This window comes from Engraulis encrasicolus, chromosome 11, assembly GCF_034702125.1.
Source record: "Engraulis encrasicolus isolate BLACKSEA-1 chromosome 11, IST_EnEncr_1.0, whole genome shotgun sequence".
Classification (NCBI taxonomy): Eukaryota; Metazoa; Chordata; class Actinopteri; order Clupeiformes; family Engraulidae; genus Engraulis; species Engraulis encrasicolus.
This window is the reverse complement of record NC_085867.1, coordinates 42,757,011-42,776,384: the sequence shown is the minus strand read 5'-3', so window position 1 is coordinate 42,776,384 and position 19,374 is coordinate 42,757,011. Positions and strand designations below refer to the sequence as shown.

The window sequence follows — 19,374 nt, the reverse complement described above, 5'->3', positions numbered from 1 at the left end:
TCCACTCTTAAAACGCATCTGTGGGCCCTGCCGTGGCTCAACCAGTAGGGCACTGCACTGCTACGCCGGGGACCTGGGTTCAGTTCCGGCCCGAGGTTATTTCCCGGTCCTCCCCCATCTCTCTCTCCCACTCGCAACGGAGCAACGTGTGGTTATTTGCCCAGCTCAAAGGGTACTTCAGTCATGGATGACGATAATTGACCACTGGCATTACTTACTGGTTAGGGTGTGATGCAAGCCCCTGATCCAATGACCACCTCCCTAACGATTAGGGGTGTGTTCAAAATATCGATATCGGTATACATCATCATGGGCCATGTATCATATCTGAGGCCTCAGTATCGATATTTCATTTAGTAAAATAAATTGACTTTTGAATACCACACAGCAACTGGCATTAATGATGAGTATCTCATCATGAACAGTAGGCCTACAGTTTTGTGAAGGCCGTGTCTTACATTCACTACAGTGTAACTGTTGCTCTACAGATAAGAGAGATAAGAGTAACATTGGGTTATACATACTCTGTGTCTGTTTTCTTAAAAATGTACAAAATTCATAAAAACAAAAAAAAATGTAGGCCTAAAATATTACTGCATGTATCACCATATCGGGAAGCACCCCTGTATCGGGATGTGTATCGTATTGCGAGGTGGTTGGCAACACCCATCCCTACTAACCATTAGGCCACGGCTTGTCTATGTGGTACGAGGGGCTGGCTTTATCCCCAGACTACTTGAGGAGCCTTCTTTCAACTGACTTCAAACCAGCTAAGGACATCTGATACTGTATATATAAAAGATTTACATTTGTGGTTCTCAACCTTTTTTTGAACAAACGCCCCCTTGTTCTCATCATACGCCTCCCAACACCCCCTTGACATCATCATAAACCTGCCAATGCCCCCCTTTGAAAAAAAAAAACAACAACAAAAAAACCCCGGATGCCCCCCAATGGCAACTAAGCACGCCCCCTCCCAACTGTATCCTTCTCAACGCCCCGCTAGGGCTCCCCAACGCCCCCTGGGGGACTGTACCACCCCCGTTAAGAAACGCTAAGGGTGCATCCCAATATGTGACCTTGCCTCCTCCACTTGCCTCCTCCACTTGCTTCTCGTCATGATGACATCACTGACAACAGCATTATATTTCAATATTTTGCAAAAGCTCAATTGTAAAGTCTTTTTCTCATTTGCAATTGGGATGGTGAATGAAAAACAGTCCCTCAAAAGTTGTTGTGGCGAGGCTGACAGCTGGGAAACTTTATCGTTTTCTCCACGGAGGAGGGGCCAGGAGGAGGGACGAGGAGACAAGCACAAGTGGAGGAGGCAAGGACACATATTGGGATGCACCCTAATTTTCATGGACATGCAAATCTCTGTAATCTCTGGAAAATCTGAGAATAAAAAAAGAAATGAGGCACTTTTCTATTTTGTAAGTTTTATATACAATAGGTCTTTTTCATGTCGGTAACCCCATTATAACTGTCCAAGAAGTGTGTCTAAAAGTTAAGGATGTCTGGCCTTAAAAGGCAAAGTCATGGGAAATAGCGCCAAACCTCCAGGGGAAAAAGAGGATTGCTGAACGAATTGGGAACAAAGTGCAAAGATGTTAAAATACTCAGACCAGAGAGGAAAGGTCATCACCTTTCACCTTTCCATGTGTGGACACGACCGTACTCCATATAGTCTGCCTCCCCCGTGTAGTACACAAACTCTCCATCATCCGTGTTATTTTTCTGAAAGAGAGAGAGAGGAGAGAGAAAGAGAACTTACCACCACTTGTCTTCACTTCTTTTGTTTTCAAAGGATGGAATTCCCAGTCTTGAAACCATTCTATGGTCAGTAGTAGGGATGTTAACCGGTAACCGTTTAACCGATAGTCGACCGGATCAACTTTAACCGGTTAAAATTGTCTGCCACCGGTTAACCGGTTGTAATAATAATAATAATAATTATAATAATAATTTCCTCCCAAAAAGCCCCCAAAAACGATAATTTTGAGGTTTTAGTACGATAATTCAGCATTTTCCATCTGGCAACAGTGGCAGGATATGGCAGGTCCTGTCTGCGCAGCAAAAAAAAAGGCTTGTGTGATTTTTTTTTTTTTTAATCAGTGCTGTGCATATCAGGCACGCGAACGTTGTATAATTTAAGATTACCGGTTAACCGGTTAACCACCGGTTAATGAGTCTCAGTAGCCGGTTAAGAGTTTTTACAATTTTCGCCATCCTTGGTCAGTACAAAAATATACATGTAAGCATTACAAAAGTTAGTCTGGTCTAACAGGAGTCATGTCTTGAAGATTTAAAGGCTACAAGGAACTTATGGTTGAGATGTGTAAACTACACAGACTTACATCTAACATGAAGCCGAAAGTCGTCGCCAGTCCTTTCTGAAAAGCGGCGGCTTTTGCCAGGAGAGGGTCTGGATAACCCCACAGCAGCTCGTTGACAGTTCGTGTTGTAAACAGTCCACTGCCGGTGGACTTCATCCACACGTTAGCCATTGGAGCCCTGAACATACTATCCTTTGTCTTGTCCATCACAGCCTATATACGGTAGGAGAAAAAACAATAGACAGAATAATGAATAAATGAATGAATGAATGAATGAATGAATGAATGAATGAATGAATGAATGAATGAATGAATGAATATGATGATGAATGCAATAAATTGAATATAGAAGACACAAAACAAGGATGAGACAGAAATGAATTAAAAAAAACAACAATTGAGTGGGCAAAAAAATACGTAAAAAAATGCATGATAAAAACAAGTTGTTGTTGGCTTTGTTTTTTCAAATGGTTTGCCAAATCCTGCCTCACATAAAAGACCTATTGTGTGGTCCATAATCCACTAATAAACTTCTGCATGTCAACAGTAAACACATTTTATAATCCAAGATACAAACTTTTAAAATGTCTCCTGTATTTTTCCTCGTCTTCCTGTCTATTAGGAAGACACAAGAGCATGCATACTCTACATACATAATTATATAAAAAAATATTACCATCGAGCAGTTGTCTATACAACGACACATGTATGCAAGATGTCTGTACTAAGGTGTGAAGTACAAAAAGCACAGTCTTCTTCAGTGCGAAAATAGAGCAAAGACACTTCAGTGGTAAAAGGGGCAATACTGTATCCGCACCGCAGTCTGTGTAGTAGAACACAATACAAAAAAAAGAAATGCATGATGATACCCATAAAATGATTCATATATGAGTCTTATTTGACACTATATTATAAAAGTGTCCCCTTTCTTATTTTCCTCATACAGTGTATAGTATGAGCAAGGCGCACATACACATCCCATCTACAAGGATTACATTACAACAGAATAGGCATTGTAGATAGAACACCTAAGTGAGCTGGTTACTCCTACCGTATAAAAGTGGCCAAACTCATATAAGATTTATGTAGCCACTGAATCACTTTATACATTTACTTTACCGTATGTGCATTTTTTTTCCTTCAGGGACAGCAGTTCAGCTGATATAAATACCTTGGCAATTTAAACCAAACAAAAAGATGACGGTCAGAGGGCTATGGCGTTCTTAAATTCATGCTTAGGAGGTCTTTGGTTATTGCAGCAGTGGTAACAAGGAATGAAAGACATCCAAGGCACTCTGCTTCTTCTTAGATTAAAAGTTTTTAATTTACGTGAGCTGTTTCACAATTGAACAAGTTCAAAATGTTGTCATGTTTCAGCCTAAAGCCCGATTCGGACGGAACTTTTATTACCTATGGACCCCCGGTAATTCGGAATAATATCTGAGTTCTTAGTCCTGTGCGAATGTGCCATGTCCGCGATTTGTGAGGTAATAATTCCGCCGCGAATTACCTACTGTGTTTCAGCGAAACTCAGACGCCCTGGAGTAATTTTACATAGGCGCGCCGTCTGCACTCCCTTGTAATTTCTGTGAATTGAGTAAATAACATACGTTTATTTATCCTGTCCGAATGCGCCCCGAAAAATCACGGAGGTCCGGGGGTAATTGCGAATTACCAGGGGTCCATAGGTAATATTTATCCCGTGCGAATCGGGCTTTAGTGTAGGTGTTCTTAGGGGGCATAGCCCTTTGGTGCATATGGCGTCGCCAGCAATCCAACTCATTGTTCGCTGAAAAATCTTAACTATGAAGTAAAGCAAAATTGCTATGGCGTAACCAACAGTCTTAAAATAGATGAAGACATGGCATTTTGGTGATAATAAGGTTGTAACAGAGGCTCTGCACGAGGGGGTTCCCTGCAGTACCATAATGCACACCATTCCACCAGTGGAACGCTGTAATAGTCATTGAAAAGTGAACTACCACAGTCTTACACAGCTATGACATAACACAGGGCCTTTAGTAATGCCACTACGACTTGGTCATTGTCATTCTGGTAACAGCAAATGTATAACGCTGTGTCTTGACGGGTCAAGGCAAGAAGATTTCCCAGGTCTTACCACTGCGGGCACGCTGACAGTGGTAATGAGATCCAGGTCCGGGTCTCCCACTGATTTCTCGGGCAGGAACACAAAGCTCTTGGGGGTGTAGGCGGCCACCTTCCCATCCTCCGGGAACGACACGTTCGCTTTGGGCCTATATTCCCTGGTGATGAAAAGGAGGAGAAAGTATGTAAGGGAGGCCCAAAAAGGGAGGAATGTTTTTGTGCTACCCCTCGAGACACAAATGCACACACACACACACACAAAATAAGCCCCGACCATCAGAGCCATGTAACCTTGTTAAAACGAAACTTCTGATAAGCAGCAAAGGCAAAGGGTCGCAAAATAATAAGTTAATACAGGACATGAAGCATCTTACAGTAATCCATAATATACTCTGTCACATTAATGCTTTGGGCAATTTGTTCCCTAACGTAGGCCTATATCATACATGTGAAAAGGTACCTTAACCCCTTAAGGCGCGGCTTTATAAATTCATTGTTACCAGTATGGTAATGACCAAGTCGTGGTGCATTACCAAAGGGCCTGTGTTGTGTCATAGTATTGTAGTGCTATGGTAGTTACATTTCAATGTCTATTACAGCGTGCCACAGGAGGTACGGTGCGCATTAAGGGGCTACAATAGGCTATGTAGGCTATCGATTGAAGCCTATTTTATTTTTTAAATAATTAATCAAATCACTGAATATATACAATGTTCACATAGTTGAGCAGAATTTCAGCGACTAGTTTTTTGCACAATAAGTTGTTTGTAAGCATGCTGGTCCGTGTACCGGTACTTTTTTGTTCATTGTTAATTCTATTTTGGAAGTCGCACAATGAATAAAAAAGGACTCGTTATTTTTTACGCTAGAAAATCACTTGTGAAAGTGCGCCCAATCCAGCGCCATGCTTTGATATCTTTAAGGTGCTGAAAATGAAACACTGAATAGCAGAAGAAAGGAAAAAAACTATGAAGAAAAATGCCCTTCTGAATTACTTCTTCGGTTTATTTAGGACCCAGAATTCGGGTTACCTGGAAGATATCCTATAATTAGGCAATGGCTAAGCTTTCCTTGCATGGTTTCTTTGGAGGCACATTTTGACTTTGCAAGTATTGTTGCTACACTATTCCGAAACATTGCTACACTTCAAGGACATGGCTGCTCTGTGATGAGTGTGCCAAGAATATTTTGTGACACTCTCACACAACCTCAGGCGATAGTTGCGTATACTATAGATAGCCCAATCACAAGGGTGCAGGCAAGTGCCACCCCACATATTGAGTAGGGTGTGCCGTTTGAGAGAGGGAGTAAAAGCATGTAAACATTCTGTTTATGTGCTGAATTTAACCAATCAACCAACTTCGCAATGACATTTCATGTGATTAGGCTTATCGTTCACACTTGACTGTTTGGTCATAAACGCCCTAATCCAGGGGTGGGGAACCTTTTTCATTCGAGGGGCCACTTCAGAGAGCCGTACTATGAACCCAAACCAGGATTCCCCCCTGCACTTTAGGCCTATATTGAAAGCAGCCACCTTTAAAACAGACCCCACCTTCTCTAGGTCCCCTGAATATAACTTAATTGTATTGCAAATGCAATTTCTGAGATTCCTTTACAAGATATGTCAATTTTAATGTTATGCAGCTTCACATGAAATATATGTCAGCGGCCGGATAAAACGTCCTCAAGGGCCCTCGAAACATAGGTAAATGGCCCTTGAGACATAGGTTCCCAACCCATGTCCTAATCCAACAGAAGTGTGTCTATTTTTTCCATGTGTGAAAATTAAAGCAATTGAAAAGCCTTATAATCTTTTCCATACAGCTTTCTTCATCATGTGTAAAAAGTGTCTCTCTGATCCTCCGTGGTAACCTTTTTTTTACCCAGATTTCAGGAAAAAAATTGTTTATTTTAAACTAACTGGACTCCATCCATAGAGACAAATGGGAAGTGGTCCACTTTGTTTAGTACACTGACTGAACTCACTCACTCCCCCGGACGCCTCGGTAGCCCACATTCTCCCATACTCCTTCACTGGGCTGCATTCCTGGGGAACTCTGTTTGACCTTCAGGGTCACACTGCCAGCACAAACAACCTGAACAGTGTGGCGTGTAAAGGAGACCCAGATATGGCCAGGACTGCAGAACTTGCAGAGCAGATTTCCTAATTAGGTAGGAGTGCTGGTGAGAACAGTGCACCATACAATTTAATTCAAGCAAGTTAATTCAACACCTAAAGGAGTGAATTTCAACGCTCTTACACTCCCTGGCTGTAGAATTAACACTGCAAAATGTAATGTATGTGGACGGCAGGATGCAATATTGCAATACTTTTCTATCTATTATTTTTTCCCCTAATACTTTACCATTTCGGTGACTGTTGGGAATTATGTGCACTTTAATACCACTTACCTGTAGGTGTACGGTCCAACCTCAACAACACGTGCCTTCTCCTGCCCAGCAAGGAATTCTTCAGAGTTTGTGACGTTGTAGAAAAAGAACTCCATGAACACAGGGGGTGGAGGATTCTTCCAACTGTCAAACACCTTACTGCCCTCAGTAAGGGTGAACTCCTGTGGAAAAAATAAACGGACAAATCATCAAAGAGGCAGAACCAGAGACGGTTTAGATCGAGACGGGACAGATGGCGGCCATCTTGTTGACGCCTTCGGGGTGCTATTTCGCGATTATGTAGATCAGATCTGAGGGTCAATGGGAAAAATGAATGGGGAAACTGAGTATAGGACGGGGAAGAACCCAGCGGTTGTGAAAGCCATATGGTTGAAACCACCGTGAAAAAACGATCAATCTAGACTGCTTGGTTGTGTTATAGGAGTCAAAACAAAGCTTTTTAAGCCACTTTTCATACATTTTTCTTGACAGAGCGCAGGCGCAGTAGTTTTGTCACGGCACGAGAGCAACGGCTTTTCACAACTGAGCATGCGCATCATTTCGCGTGCACCGATGCAGCCAGATGATTGGATCACTGGCACCGCAGCTCAGCAGGCACATTGGCTCTTGTTACCAGAAAGGCGGGAGATGTGCGGGTAGACGCCATATTTGCGGTACGAATCTTCACCGTTAATTTCTATGTACGATTACATGGTTGTCCCATCTCACCTTCCTATCAAAATCTCTGGCAGAACATGGAAACAGCTAATGTCAGTTATTTTTACCTGTAAAATAAATTACAGATTGTTGTAAGCCACATAATGTCTAAATGTCAAATCATCAATCGTCAACTCTACAAGTGTGAAAACCCATTTTGATGCAAACTTTTCAAACATTCTCTTAATCTCCGAGTCTGCCCTGGGACTATAAAAATAACAAAACACTTTTAAAGGAATAAGTGTTGCCCACACAAGTGCTGCCATAAGGAGAAACAGAGGCCATAGATTGCTGGGACAGAGGTAAACACCCCAAATGTTTATATGAGAACTGAGGTGATTAAAGGAGTGCTAGTTGAATGGTCTGCTAAGTACTGTTGTCATGTGCTGTTTCACCAACAGTAAAAGAGTAAAAGAGTAAAAGAGTAAAAGTCTGCACAATGTAGCTCCACTTTGAAAATGTATTCAGGTCATACGTTTCGACCCAACTGGGTCCTCATCGGGCATGTTGCGGACTTCTACTCTTTCCACTATCAGATGCGCCTTCGTCCTGCACCGGCCTCAGAGAGGTGGGATGTGCATACTCTTTCTGTTTCACCAACAGGCCTATATTCTATTTTGACTGTCAAATTAACAAAAGTAGTGGCTAATTGTCACTCCCATTTCACTGAAATTATGGATATACAAAAAACTGAGAAAACTAGAGGGTAAAATTATTTCCATCAGCTCATCCTTTCATACGGCTTGAATTGGACAATTTTTTGTGGATGATTTTACTAAAAGTGTCTATCATCGTAGATAGTTGGTTGGGTCAAAAACAGGGTTTGAAGCAACTAAAAAGGACATATTTTGAAGCGGTGCATTTTGTAGTGCCTTCAAAACCACTACACTACAGCTGTGTTTATTAACTATGATTGCGTGGGGCAAACAAAGTTGGTTGCCACTCCTTCAGCAAAGACGCATGTAGCTAACACAAGACCCCTACAACTGCCATATCAAAGAAACCAGAGCGCAGGTGGTCACTTACAACCCACCGCCAGATAGGCAAACACATAATTATCCATAATGAAGAAGGACAAAGCACAGAGTAAGTACCGAATATATATATATTATAAATACGCAAAACAGGAAATAAACCAGTCAGAAGAAGAAGAAGAAGAAGAAGAAGAAGAAGAAGAAGAAAAAGGACAAAAACAAGGCTAGAAGAAGGTACACAAAGGCTATACATTCTGCTCACAAACTCTTTGTCACCTTTCAAACGGATGTACGCTACTTGACTCTCACTTACAGTTTAGACATTCTTGGTTTGACACAGTACAAGAACTTTTGTTGAACCTCCGCGGGCAGACGTACTGTTTTGCAACCAACAATCTGGTCCAAAATCCAAAGCTTCCAAACTATTCAGGACAGTGTAGGCAGGCACACAATTAATCAAACAAAAAAATAGGCTATGCAATCATTACGAAACTCAAGGCCACACTTATTTCAGAAGATGATGATCAGCTGGAGTAGGAACTTCTATTTTTGGCATGGTATTTCACCACTAGCCTAATCAACAGCAAGGTGAGGTGATTACTCAACTAATTCCACATTCCAAATCTCTAAATTGTGAGATGACACATACACCACATGCGTGGCGTGCATGGCGTGATTCAGCGGTGTGCCCTTCACTCTTTAAGGGAACGGGCCAGGAGTCCACATCGATCACAGGGATGGTTTGCTGCCAAACCACACAGGCTAGTGGTGGACAAAGAGTATCCTGAAACTGGGCCAAAGACCATGAGCATCAGTGGCAAATGGACATAGCTTAGTTGGTAGTACAAAGAGAAAGATGGAACAGCACAGATGTCTTCTTCTTCACTTTTTCTTTTTTTTACAGGTGCATTACAGACTAATGTTTCAACACACCACATGGACCTTCATCAGAGTCTGTGAAGACATAGCCTAGACTTTGGACGGGACTTTGAGTCACATCTCAAGACCAGAGCTTGACCAGCACATAGCCCTTTCAAACTAGTGACCCAACTGACTGTTGGCTAAAAAAGTTCAACTACGGTAACAGATTAAGACTTGTTCATAACCACTGTGGTAAAAACAAGCTTAGAGATATCAGCAGTAAAAGTAAAAGTAAAAAAACTGCTACAGCTTCCTTCGTTCCAACACAGGTCACTTAATTTCATTGAGTAACCAGTAGACCAGTGATCATGTCTTCCAATCATCTGATTCTGCACTTTTTTTTTTCATTTGTTCGTTTATTTTTTAGTTTTTTTTCCCAGTTGCAGCACAGTCTATCTACCTCATTAGGTACAGTGGAGTAACTGGTGTAACAGCTTAATATCATCTGGATGTGGTAGTGTTGTACTTGAATTTACTTCTACTTTTAATTTTGACACCTCTGATAAGATATCAAGCTCTGCATGAAGGGCTTAATGGTGGAACACCAGCCACAGCTTCAAGCCAAGGGCCCTCCCTCTTGAGTTGGGAAGACTCTTCTTTTCCAATTGTGCTTCATCTTATTAATGGGGCTTAGTTATCAACGCATCCTGATGTATCATGTTAGGTCTTTGGACACCATTATGTGTCGATGCATGGTAAAAATTAGCCTGGCTCTCACGCAGACCCTTCATGCATCTTTGTTTAACTTCGTGAGCTCCCAGAATTTGTTATACTAGATGTGCATTACTAGCATTGTCGTAACGTGCGTTAGCTGATGTTGCTCGTGTCAACTATGTAATCCCAAGACATCACCACCACTTTGCTGTACGCTCACTGCACACACTTTATTTGTTCCTCTACGTATCTGTACCTTAAATGTCAAATTTTTAATGCTGCCTTGGGATAAAGGTGTTTAGTAATTGTAATGCAAATGCATTGCAATGGTCTGTTGAGCTGAAATGCATCACAACCATGCTTACAACTTACTACAACTCTTCTATTCCCTCTCCATAGAGCAGGTATGTCAAACTCAGGCCCGGGGGCCAAATTTGCCCCGCGAAGCCATTTCATTCGGCCCGCGAGATCATTTCAATATCTATTACAGTTGGCCCACATACACCTTAATGTATAACGTAACATGACTTGAACATGAAATTTGCTGTGTCACAGGATGTGCAGACACATTTGAAATAACAAATATGATGGGAAAGAGTGTGTCTGAAATTTAACTATGAATATGAAGTGCATGCATATACACACAATTTTAGTCCATTTTCACAAATAACTTAAATGTTGAGTTCGGCCCGTGACTTCGTTCCAGATTTTGATTTTGGCCCTCAGTCCATTTGAGTTTGACACCCCTGCCGTAGAGCATGCAGTGTTTCCCACACAGTACATCCCCAGACCTTGCTGTGGTGTAGTATTATACACTGAAAAACTTGCACCGCAAATTGATCAACTAGCCGCATATAGTATGTCAATGGGGTGTTAACAAACACTTGCACTGGCCCAAATATTTGTTGCCCGTAGTGCACCACAATATCGCTACTTGGTCTGTGGGAAGTGGGAACACGGTTGTAAAGGAGAAGTTAACCGTTTTCCGCTGAAGGCCACACCACCCTATCAAAGTGTGAGACAAAAAGCATTCACACCACCACCATACCATCAAGCTATCAAAGTGACACTAGCCATAGCACCCTAGTAAAGACGATAGCAAAGAAGTCAATCGAAAATATAAAAAGAAACAAACATTTTGAGACGAGCCCATCGTCATCAGTGCTTTCAGTTTGTGTGATTCTGATTAATGGTCTCATGCACGGACTGTGCTTTAACACACAAACGATTCATTCCAATTAAAATATATATATATATATTTTAGAAGAGATATACGTATTTAAGTATCAATACTGTTATGGATGCACAACATTAGTATGATATTAAAAGGTTGCAACAGGAGCATGGTGGTTCAACGAGCTAAGATGCTGTACCATTACATCGGCAACCTGGGTCCGATTCCGGCCCAAGGTCCTTTGCCGATCCTTCTCCTCTCTCTCTCCCATTCGTTTCCTGTCACACTTTCTCACTAGCCTGAAACTAGTATCCAATATCATACTATCACAGTGTTGTTTACTTCGGCAACCGCAACTGTCCTTCAACTTGTACTTCTTAAGTCTCTTGTATGCTGTCTGCCAGGTGAAGCAGTGGAATTAGAAGATGTCACTTTCTAACTTTCCACATTACATGTAACATTTCAGCATCCAAGCAAAGTAACACCTTTTAATAGACTACTTATCAGCACTGCCTGGACATTTGCTGATGCAAGGACGTTTTGCATTGGCCTCAGATCTCTTAATGTCAGCCAAATTTCCTAACCACAGCAACAAATAATGACACTCAAAGATAATATTCATTCAAGCGTTGTTTACAGCAGCTCTGACTTCCAACTAGCAGACATGTAGGCCACCAGTAGCTAGATAAATAGACTCCTTCCCGCTTTTAAAGGTGGAGTTTCCTGCATGTAACCGATAGAGCAACACACATACAGGTATAGAAGCTGAGTGAGTGCTGATATGGTCCGGGCACGCGCACACAGTGACCATGGTCCAGCTAGTCAAAAGGAAGGTTTCTCCGTGATTGTGTGGAGCTCTACTAAGCTTACTCGTGCAATATATTTGGGTGTGTTTCCATACACATCAATAAATCATATATAAAATATGATTTCAGGTGCTGGTTACACGAATGCGGATCCTTTCAAATGCAGATATTGTTGTCCTTCTACGTGTTAACCCGACAGGTGTGTTTTAGCCCCTTGAATGGGATATTTTTCACATCAGTGTTTTGAAATCAGCATTCTAAAACACTGTTTACGTGTAAATGAGAGGCCAAAACAAATGCATTTTCAAAAATATCCACTAGGGCTGGGCGGTTTTGGAAAAAATGAGCATCACGGTTTTCTTGATGAAAATTGACATCACGGTTTTCTGCACGGTTTTTTGATAAGCGGCGATTTCCCCCCAAATCTTAATCTTTCGGACGAAACAAAACTGAAATTAAATTTAAAAATGAGATACAATCATGAATTTAAATTAATCTCCATTTCTATTTTATCACTTTTTCATTTCAATATTTTTATATTTTATAGTTTATATTTCCCTACCCAAGACTTTAAGTTCCCTTTCAAGTAAAAAGGGTTAATAAATTATTATAAGCAGCTGTTTTTGGCTTTTTTTTCCCAAGACAGCCCAAAACTGCATATTTGTTCTACACCTGGCAACACTACTTGCTTAGTTCTCGTTGTACGCCTGGCAACATTGATCACTACGACCGCATTTTGCCTTGCGCAGCGCGAGTAAACACGGTGGGACAGAAACGGAACAGACTGAAGAGACACGAAAACAAACGGATTTACTTGACATTGTGTGAATATTTTCTTTGAATTAAAGGCCAAATATAACGTAGAATGTATTTTGTCAGGTAGTTTGTGTCATATGGCGATGTATTTCGCTCCTATTTTGCTCCCAAATCATTTCAAACAGCAATGTAGCAATGTATCTTGTCTGCCCATTGCATTTTGCAAGCTAAGCTAAATTAGCCTCAATGGCAAAACTCATACGCAGCCTTAACAGCAGTCCTGCACACGCAGTTGGGATGGTAATGAAATACAGTTAAGGATCTGAGAACTGTTGTAGCCTATTAGAATAGCCTTTTATTTAATTGTGTGAGATCAAATGTAAGCTAAGTTGATTTAAATGTTCATGATTCATCCATGCCATGTGGGTTCTTAGGCTATGCTTCACTCTCACCAGCTTCTTTAGCGCGATTAACCAATTATTTGTATTGCTTCAATCAACATCTTAAATTGTGATGACATATCCTAGTAGAAAAGCAACAGTGGACTTGGGAGTTGAAATGAAGTGTGACACGAAGTATGAAGTTCACGCACATAGCCTAGTATGAACAACAACAACAAAACCGTCTCTCATCAAAAAGAGAACCTTGTGTAGGTGAAACCGAGATCACGGTTTTTTAACCGTAAACCGCCCAGCTCTAATATCCACATACGTGTAACTTAAACAGCTTGTTAGAGTGATCTGTTTATTGTGAACTCACTCAACAGCCATACTGGTCAACAAGTTTTATTCTCCTTGGCTCTACAATTTCACGAATTTGCATAAACATCATTATACATTTATGAATTATATATTTTTTTATTAGAGTGTACATTTGTATGCTCTATGAACCCATGCCATGCCATATGCCCAGTGCAGTGTTTTAAGTTTGACAGCAGATTCTGATTTCATTCTGATGGACCATTTTAGTCCAGGTTCTTGAAGAATCCTGACTGACAGACACACTCTGGAGTTACTGATGGCCTCCTGTCACACATAGCTCAGCATACTGTATTTCACATATGGGAGTTACTTGACAACCTACAGTAAACAACAGAAAGAAGGCCACTTTCTTCTTTAAGATGAGGACCAAGAAACTAGGCAAAACAGCACCACAGGCAGAGGAGCTGGGAATTAGATACACGGGACAAGAAGAGGGGGAAAAAAAACTTGGTGAAGAAAGTTCTCAGCAAACACAACCCTATGTAATAACACGGTTGTGTAGGCCATATCACACCAGGCAGGCAGAACACACCCAGACTTCCAGAGACACACTTTTAACACCCTTATAAGTGCTCAGTTGTGTAGACCTATGCAACTCTCAGGGTTCTACTGTGTCAGAGCAGTATTACTTTATTTGCCCCCATTGTCCCGTGATCATATGACCCCCCTGCAGCAGCACGCTGGCTTTCTGTGTGAGAAAGTGGGTCAGTTTAGTTTGCTCTTTCCAGGTTGTAATCTTGGAAGGAGGGTTAGCCAAAACAATTATCTTTTTTCCTCTCTGCTTTCCTTTAAAACAAATCTATTTTGATTACTGGGAAGCACGCAGGGCAAGTTGTCATCAATTCCTATGACTAAACAGAGCCATAAAAAGAATGTAATGACACAGGGAGCACTGGAAATTACTGGCACCTGCGCAATGTGTATTTTGTACCAAACCCCAAACATTTGTTCTTGGGCAGAAATCTAAAAAAAAAAAAAAAAAAAAACGTTTGAAAGTGGTAGTCTATGTGTAGGCCTAATTAACAAAGGCTTTAAATCATGCTTTTAATACTTTGATGAAAATGCCGGGGTGTCATACATCTTAAAAACGGCTGGGTTAATATGAGAGATTGCATGATGCATAATAATGGTACAGTGATGTGAAGGAAAGGGCCTGGTTATCTTCCGCGGTTAGTTTTATTCTAGGCTGTGGCTCCGCTTTCTACATGCGGTTACTCCGCGGGCACGGGACTTCAAAGCACAAGAAGAGGGTGGGGACACTCCGATCATTACAATCTTTGCCCACCATTGCCACTGCCCTCTTTAATCTGCGATCACAAACACATGAAGCATGGCATAGCAGGATGTGTAATCTAATCCGTTTAAATAGAAAGTACACGGGAAAGTTCTGCCTGGCTCCGACGGATGGAGCCGCTCCGTACATTTAATCAACATAATGGACCACATGGTCAAATGCAACAAGTTGACAAGGAGAAAACGGAAACGAATCTTGAGCGTATCTACTAACGTGAACTTTATATATAATGACACGTATGCTATTGAAGAGCAGACTGCGTCAACAGTAGGAGAAGCGATTCATCAGTGATACATGGCATGAGTGCAACTGAGCGGCATTCTCTCCTGCTCCACCGTTCACAGCCAACGTCCACCATGCCAACACGCACCGTATGCGTCCGTCCGTCAGACTACACACCAACAGCCACGCCGTGGGTCGTGACTCCATCGTCACAGTCCGTAGCAGCCATTGCTTTGTTTACAAATTGAGCACACCACTCCACTGTCATCCTAACGGAAACAACACTATCGGTCACACAGATGCCGTTATAAAACATTCATACCACACTATGCAGTGTTTGTACGCGTGAGTATAATATTTGAACGCCAGTCGAAAATGATATTTGGGAAAATAGATAGTACAACTTTCACTCCACTTTGCATGCATTGCACGTGCACGTGCATGGTAACTCGAATGAAAGACAGTGGCAGGACAATTCTGTAACTGGGGGGTCATTCGCCTAACTTAGCCTACTATTTCTAAGGAAAGTGGGCCAACACATTGAAAACCTTAATGCAAACTCTCATGCAAAGTACTTAATTAACCATTTTATACACACCGGAACACATGTCGCGATAACCCGGCAATTCCACGTGCTGTTCAAGTCAGACTCCCTAAATTCAAAACAGTTGCACACTTCACATCACACAAAGTTGCTAACCGATTTTGTCAGTGTCCTACAACAAAGCACCAATAAGCCCAACAAGGCTTCACATGTATGTCCAACACGAAAAGTTTTACACACATCACATAAACCAGTAATAAGAAGTATATAGAGTTCAAACTTACCCCTTTGAGTTTCATGGCAATCAAGTGTGGGAATACATCTGCTATCATTAGAGCAATGCCCGAAATTAATAATAAAGCAGCGATAATTCCAGTGGCATAGACGCAACATGGCATTCGCATCATGGTTATAAAGAGAAACAGTTAACTTGCAATGGCTCTTGGGATGTGCCGCAAACTGGCAAAGAATGGGACTTGCGCTTGCCTCGTAGATTACAATGAATTCTGACAACTTTTACACTGTTGTCAGTTGTTGCAACACAATGCTGTTTAACCACCAGTCGTTACATGGAAAGCAGATGGTCACGCCACGAACTGGAATAACTTTTGCTTAGATCCTCATAGAGTTGCAGCAGAGTTTTGCAATAGAGCTTTCGCGCCAGAAACAACCAGAACTTTCCCCTTCTCTGCCTTTCCACAGCGTCTCCACTCCACTGAAATATCACATAGAAACACAGTTTTTGTTAAATTGAAGACCGTGGGCGTGTTAATGTATGCACCATGTCTGTGTATGAATGTCCATGAGCTCCGGACGGCGAAGGTCATCTTTTAACTGGTCTGAAAGTAGGGCTCTGATTGGACAAGACCGCTACGTTCCTACCCCTCTGAGTCCTGCAATGCTCAGCCAGTAAAAATTAGCTCTTTTTTTTCAGTCTACCTTTGTTCACATTCAGCATGCATGGACCATTCTATGTTCTTGTGCGTAAACTTTAGAAATCAGCCATGGCCTCATGCTGCCAATGCTTCCTGAAATGCCATTGCTGTGCATAATGCACTTATAATTGAATAGAATAGATTAGAACAGAATGGAAGAAAAGCCTGAGTTTACACATACTGCAAATGCATTTTGCGCATGCATGGATATGTGAGAAACAAAATACTGTAATTAGGCCTAGGCTATACAATTATTGTACAAACTTTTAGTGATGTGGATATTGAGTAGGGGGCACCTAGGAGTTTTTGGGAAGCATGGACCAGCCAGTGTCCTGAAGATAACACATCATAGCCTTCAATTGGGGGCTTTGTTGGTTTCTCCCCCCGAGAAAAAGTGAAAATATGGATGTCAAAAGTGTAATTTTAACAGAATGTGCAAATATTTATCAATAGTGAAGGTTCTTTTAATCAACGGTGAATAACAACCTGGTATAGGTATTTTATGACAAAGCCTTTTTCTACAGTAGGCTTCTGCAATACTGTCCTGATTGCATTGCATGCATTGCAATATTTTTTCGTAGTTTGCTGTATAGGCCTAATTGTGTCCAAATATATTGCATTTATTCCCATAATACTGTATTCTACTGAAGTACAGTCATAACCTATGCTTTTAAACTGAATGGCCCTTTCAGATACCAGATGACTTGCATACCCTGTTATTTTTTGAATACTAACATTTTTGGACTTTGGGACATTCTCCTGTAAATATCACATCTGGTGCGAAAAAATTAAAATCACAGTTTTTGATTTCTGAGCCTTTCTGGTGCCAACTTCAAGACCCCTCAACACTCTAATTTTCACACGTGTGTCGGAGGAGGCTTATCTATCTGCAACTAACTGCTACAAGAAACAGAATAGCAGCGGAGTCGACTTTACACCCAGAGGCGATTCTAATGTCAGTGGGGGCCCCAAAAAAAACCGAAAGGATTGAACCTCCGAAACAAATCATCGCTATTTTATTTTAAAGTTGAGCATTAAAACTAAACCATAGTGGCTTGGGGGCCCCAAGCGGCTACCTGCCTAGCCTGGTGACAAGACGCGACTCTGTGCACGGCAAGGCAAGGCAAGTTTATTTATATAGCGCATTTCATACACAGGTGCAACTCAATGTGCTTCACAAAGTTAACAAATGTAAATGAAAGGAAAAAGGGAAGAAAGAAGGAAATACCTGACCATTATCTGACCACTTTTGAAAGACTTGTTTTGGCTAACCAATGGCCAAGACACCGTTTGGCTGTTTACATTATGCCCTATTGACGGGGAAAGTCTATGTGGCATATGTCGCAATGGACAAACCAACCATGACACCTACAAGTTCCGGTCCATAACGCTTTTGGACGGAGAGACTGCCTGGGAGCTGCAGTCAAGGCTGAGTGACCTGTGTACACCAAGTGGATGTGCCCGGCTCAGAAGACCAAAGCTGAGATCAGAGATGCCATTATCCTGGAGCAGTTCCTTCGCATGCTGAACCCAGAGCTGAGGATATTGGTGAAGGAGCGCAACCTAGTGACGTCGAACAACGCCGCTGACCTGGCAGAAGCCTTTATCACTGCTCGACAGATACAGTACGGTGGCCAACTGTGTCATACAGCTGTTCTTGAGAGTAAGTATCTCCTGAGAGATCATTACAGATCTGGGAACCATCTTCAACTCCCGTTTCATGAGACAGGTCTACTCCCTATTGGGCAATAGGCCCATTTTTAGAACCACACTGTACCACCCTGATGGATTGGTTGAGCGCTTCAACCAGACCCTCATTCATGCTGAAGGAGTTTGTGTGCAACAACCGGTGCAGACTGGGATCAGTGGCGGCCATACATCCTGTTTGCATGCAGCGAGGTGCCCTGAGCTTCGACTGGCTACTCCCCCTTCGAGCTTCTCTTTGGTCGTCGGGTAAGAGGAGCCCTGGATAAGCTCAAACAGGCGTAGACCAGAGAGGGAGAACCACAACAGACCAGCATAGAGTATGTGCTGAAGATGAGAGCCAGGCTTGAGGAGCTATGCAGCCTGGACCACAACAACCTGGCCCAAGCCCAGCCACAGCAGAAGGCCATGTACAACCGGACAGCTCGGAGTCGCACCTTCAACCCTGGCCAGAAGGTTCTCCTGCCACTGCCCTCGTCCACCAGGAGTCTCCTGGCAAAATGGCAGGGGACCTTCGAGGTCCTGGCAAAAGTGGGTCCGACATACGAACTGGCTCAGTCCTCTTTATCCTGCAAGAGGTACAGGTAGGTGCCACTCATGCCAGAGGCCCAAAAACTGACAGAATTTTGGGCCCCGAGAGGACTGCACCAGTTTACCACCGTGCCCTTTGGACTACATGGCACGGCCGCTACATTCCAGCAGCTCATGGATCAAGTGCTGCGTGGAGTCGAGCCGTACGGGGTGTACATAGATGATGTCATCCTCTACTGCTCCTCCAGGAAGGAGCATGGGACTCATCTGGCAGAAGTGCTCGGCTGGATCAGCACCGCCGGCCTGGTTGCCAATGCCAGCGAATGCCAGCTGGCTAGCCCGGAGGTCTGTTACCCAGACTATATGTTGGGTAGTGGGCACATCACGCCACAAGTGGGCAAGGTGGAGGCCGTCAGGGTTGCCAAATGAGGCTGCTGATTTCCAGCCCAAAAAATGCTCAAAACCTGGGGGGCGCTGTGGCGCAGCGCGCTAAGCCCTCCACATTTGGGCTTGCATGCCCACGGGGACCCCGGCTCGAGTCCAGC

The 19,374-nt window shown here is 42.5% G+C and overlaps 1 protein-coding gene across 1 annotated transcript in view; it reads right to left on the bottom strand.

The window, feature by feature from the left end:
- Positions 1-16,475, bottom strand: part of LOC134458390 (lysosome membrane protein 2-like) — a 44,797-nt gene extending 28,322 nt beyond the window's left edge. The window contains exons 1-5 of the mRNA XM_063210689.1: positions 15,944-16,475; positions 6,858-7,018; positions 4,456-4,600; positions 2,358-2,549; positions 1,646-1,737 (exon numbers count right to left, since the gene is read on the bottom strand). Coding sequence (XP_063066759.1) covers positions 1,646-1,737; positions 2,358-2,549; positions 4,456-4,600; positions 6,858-7,018; positions 15,944-16,066 — 713 coding nt within the window. The 5' untranslated portion in view covers positions 16,067-16,475. The remainder of the gene's footprint in view (positions 1-1,645; positions 1,738-2,357; positions 2,550-4,455; positions 4,601-6,857; positions 7,019-15,943) is intronic.
- Positions 16,476-19,374: the final 2,899 nt, after the last annotated feature.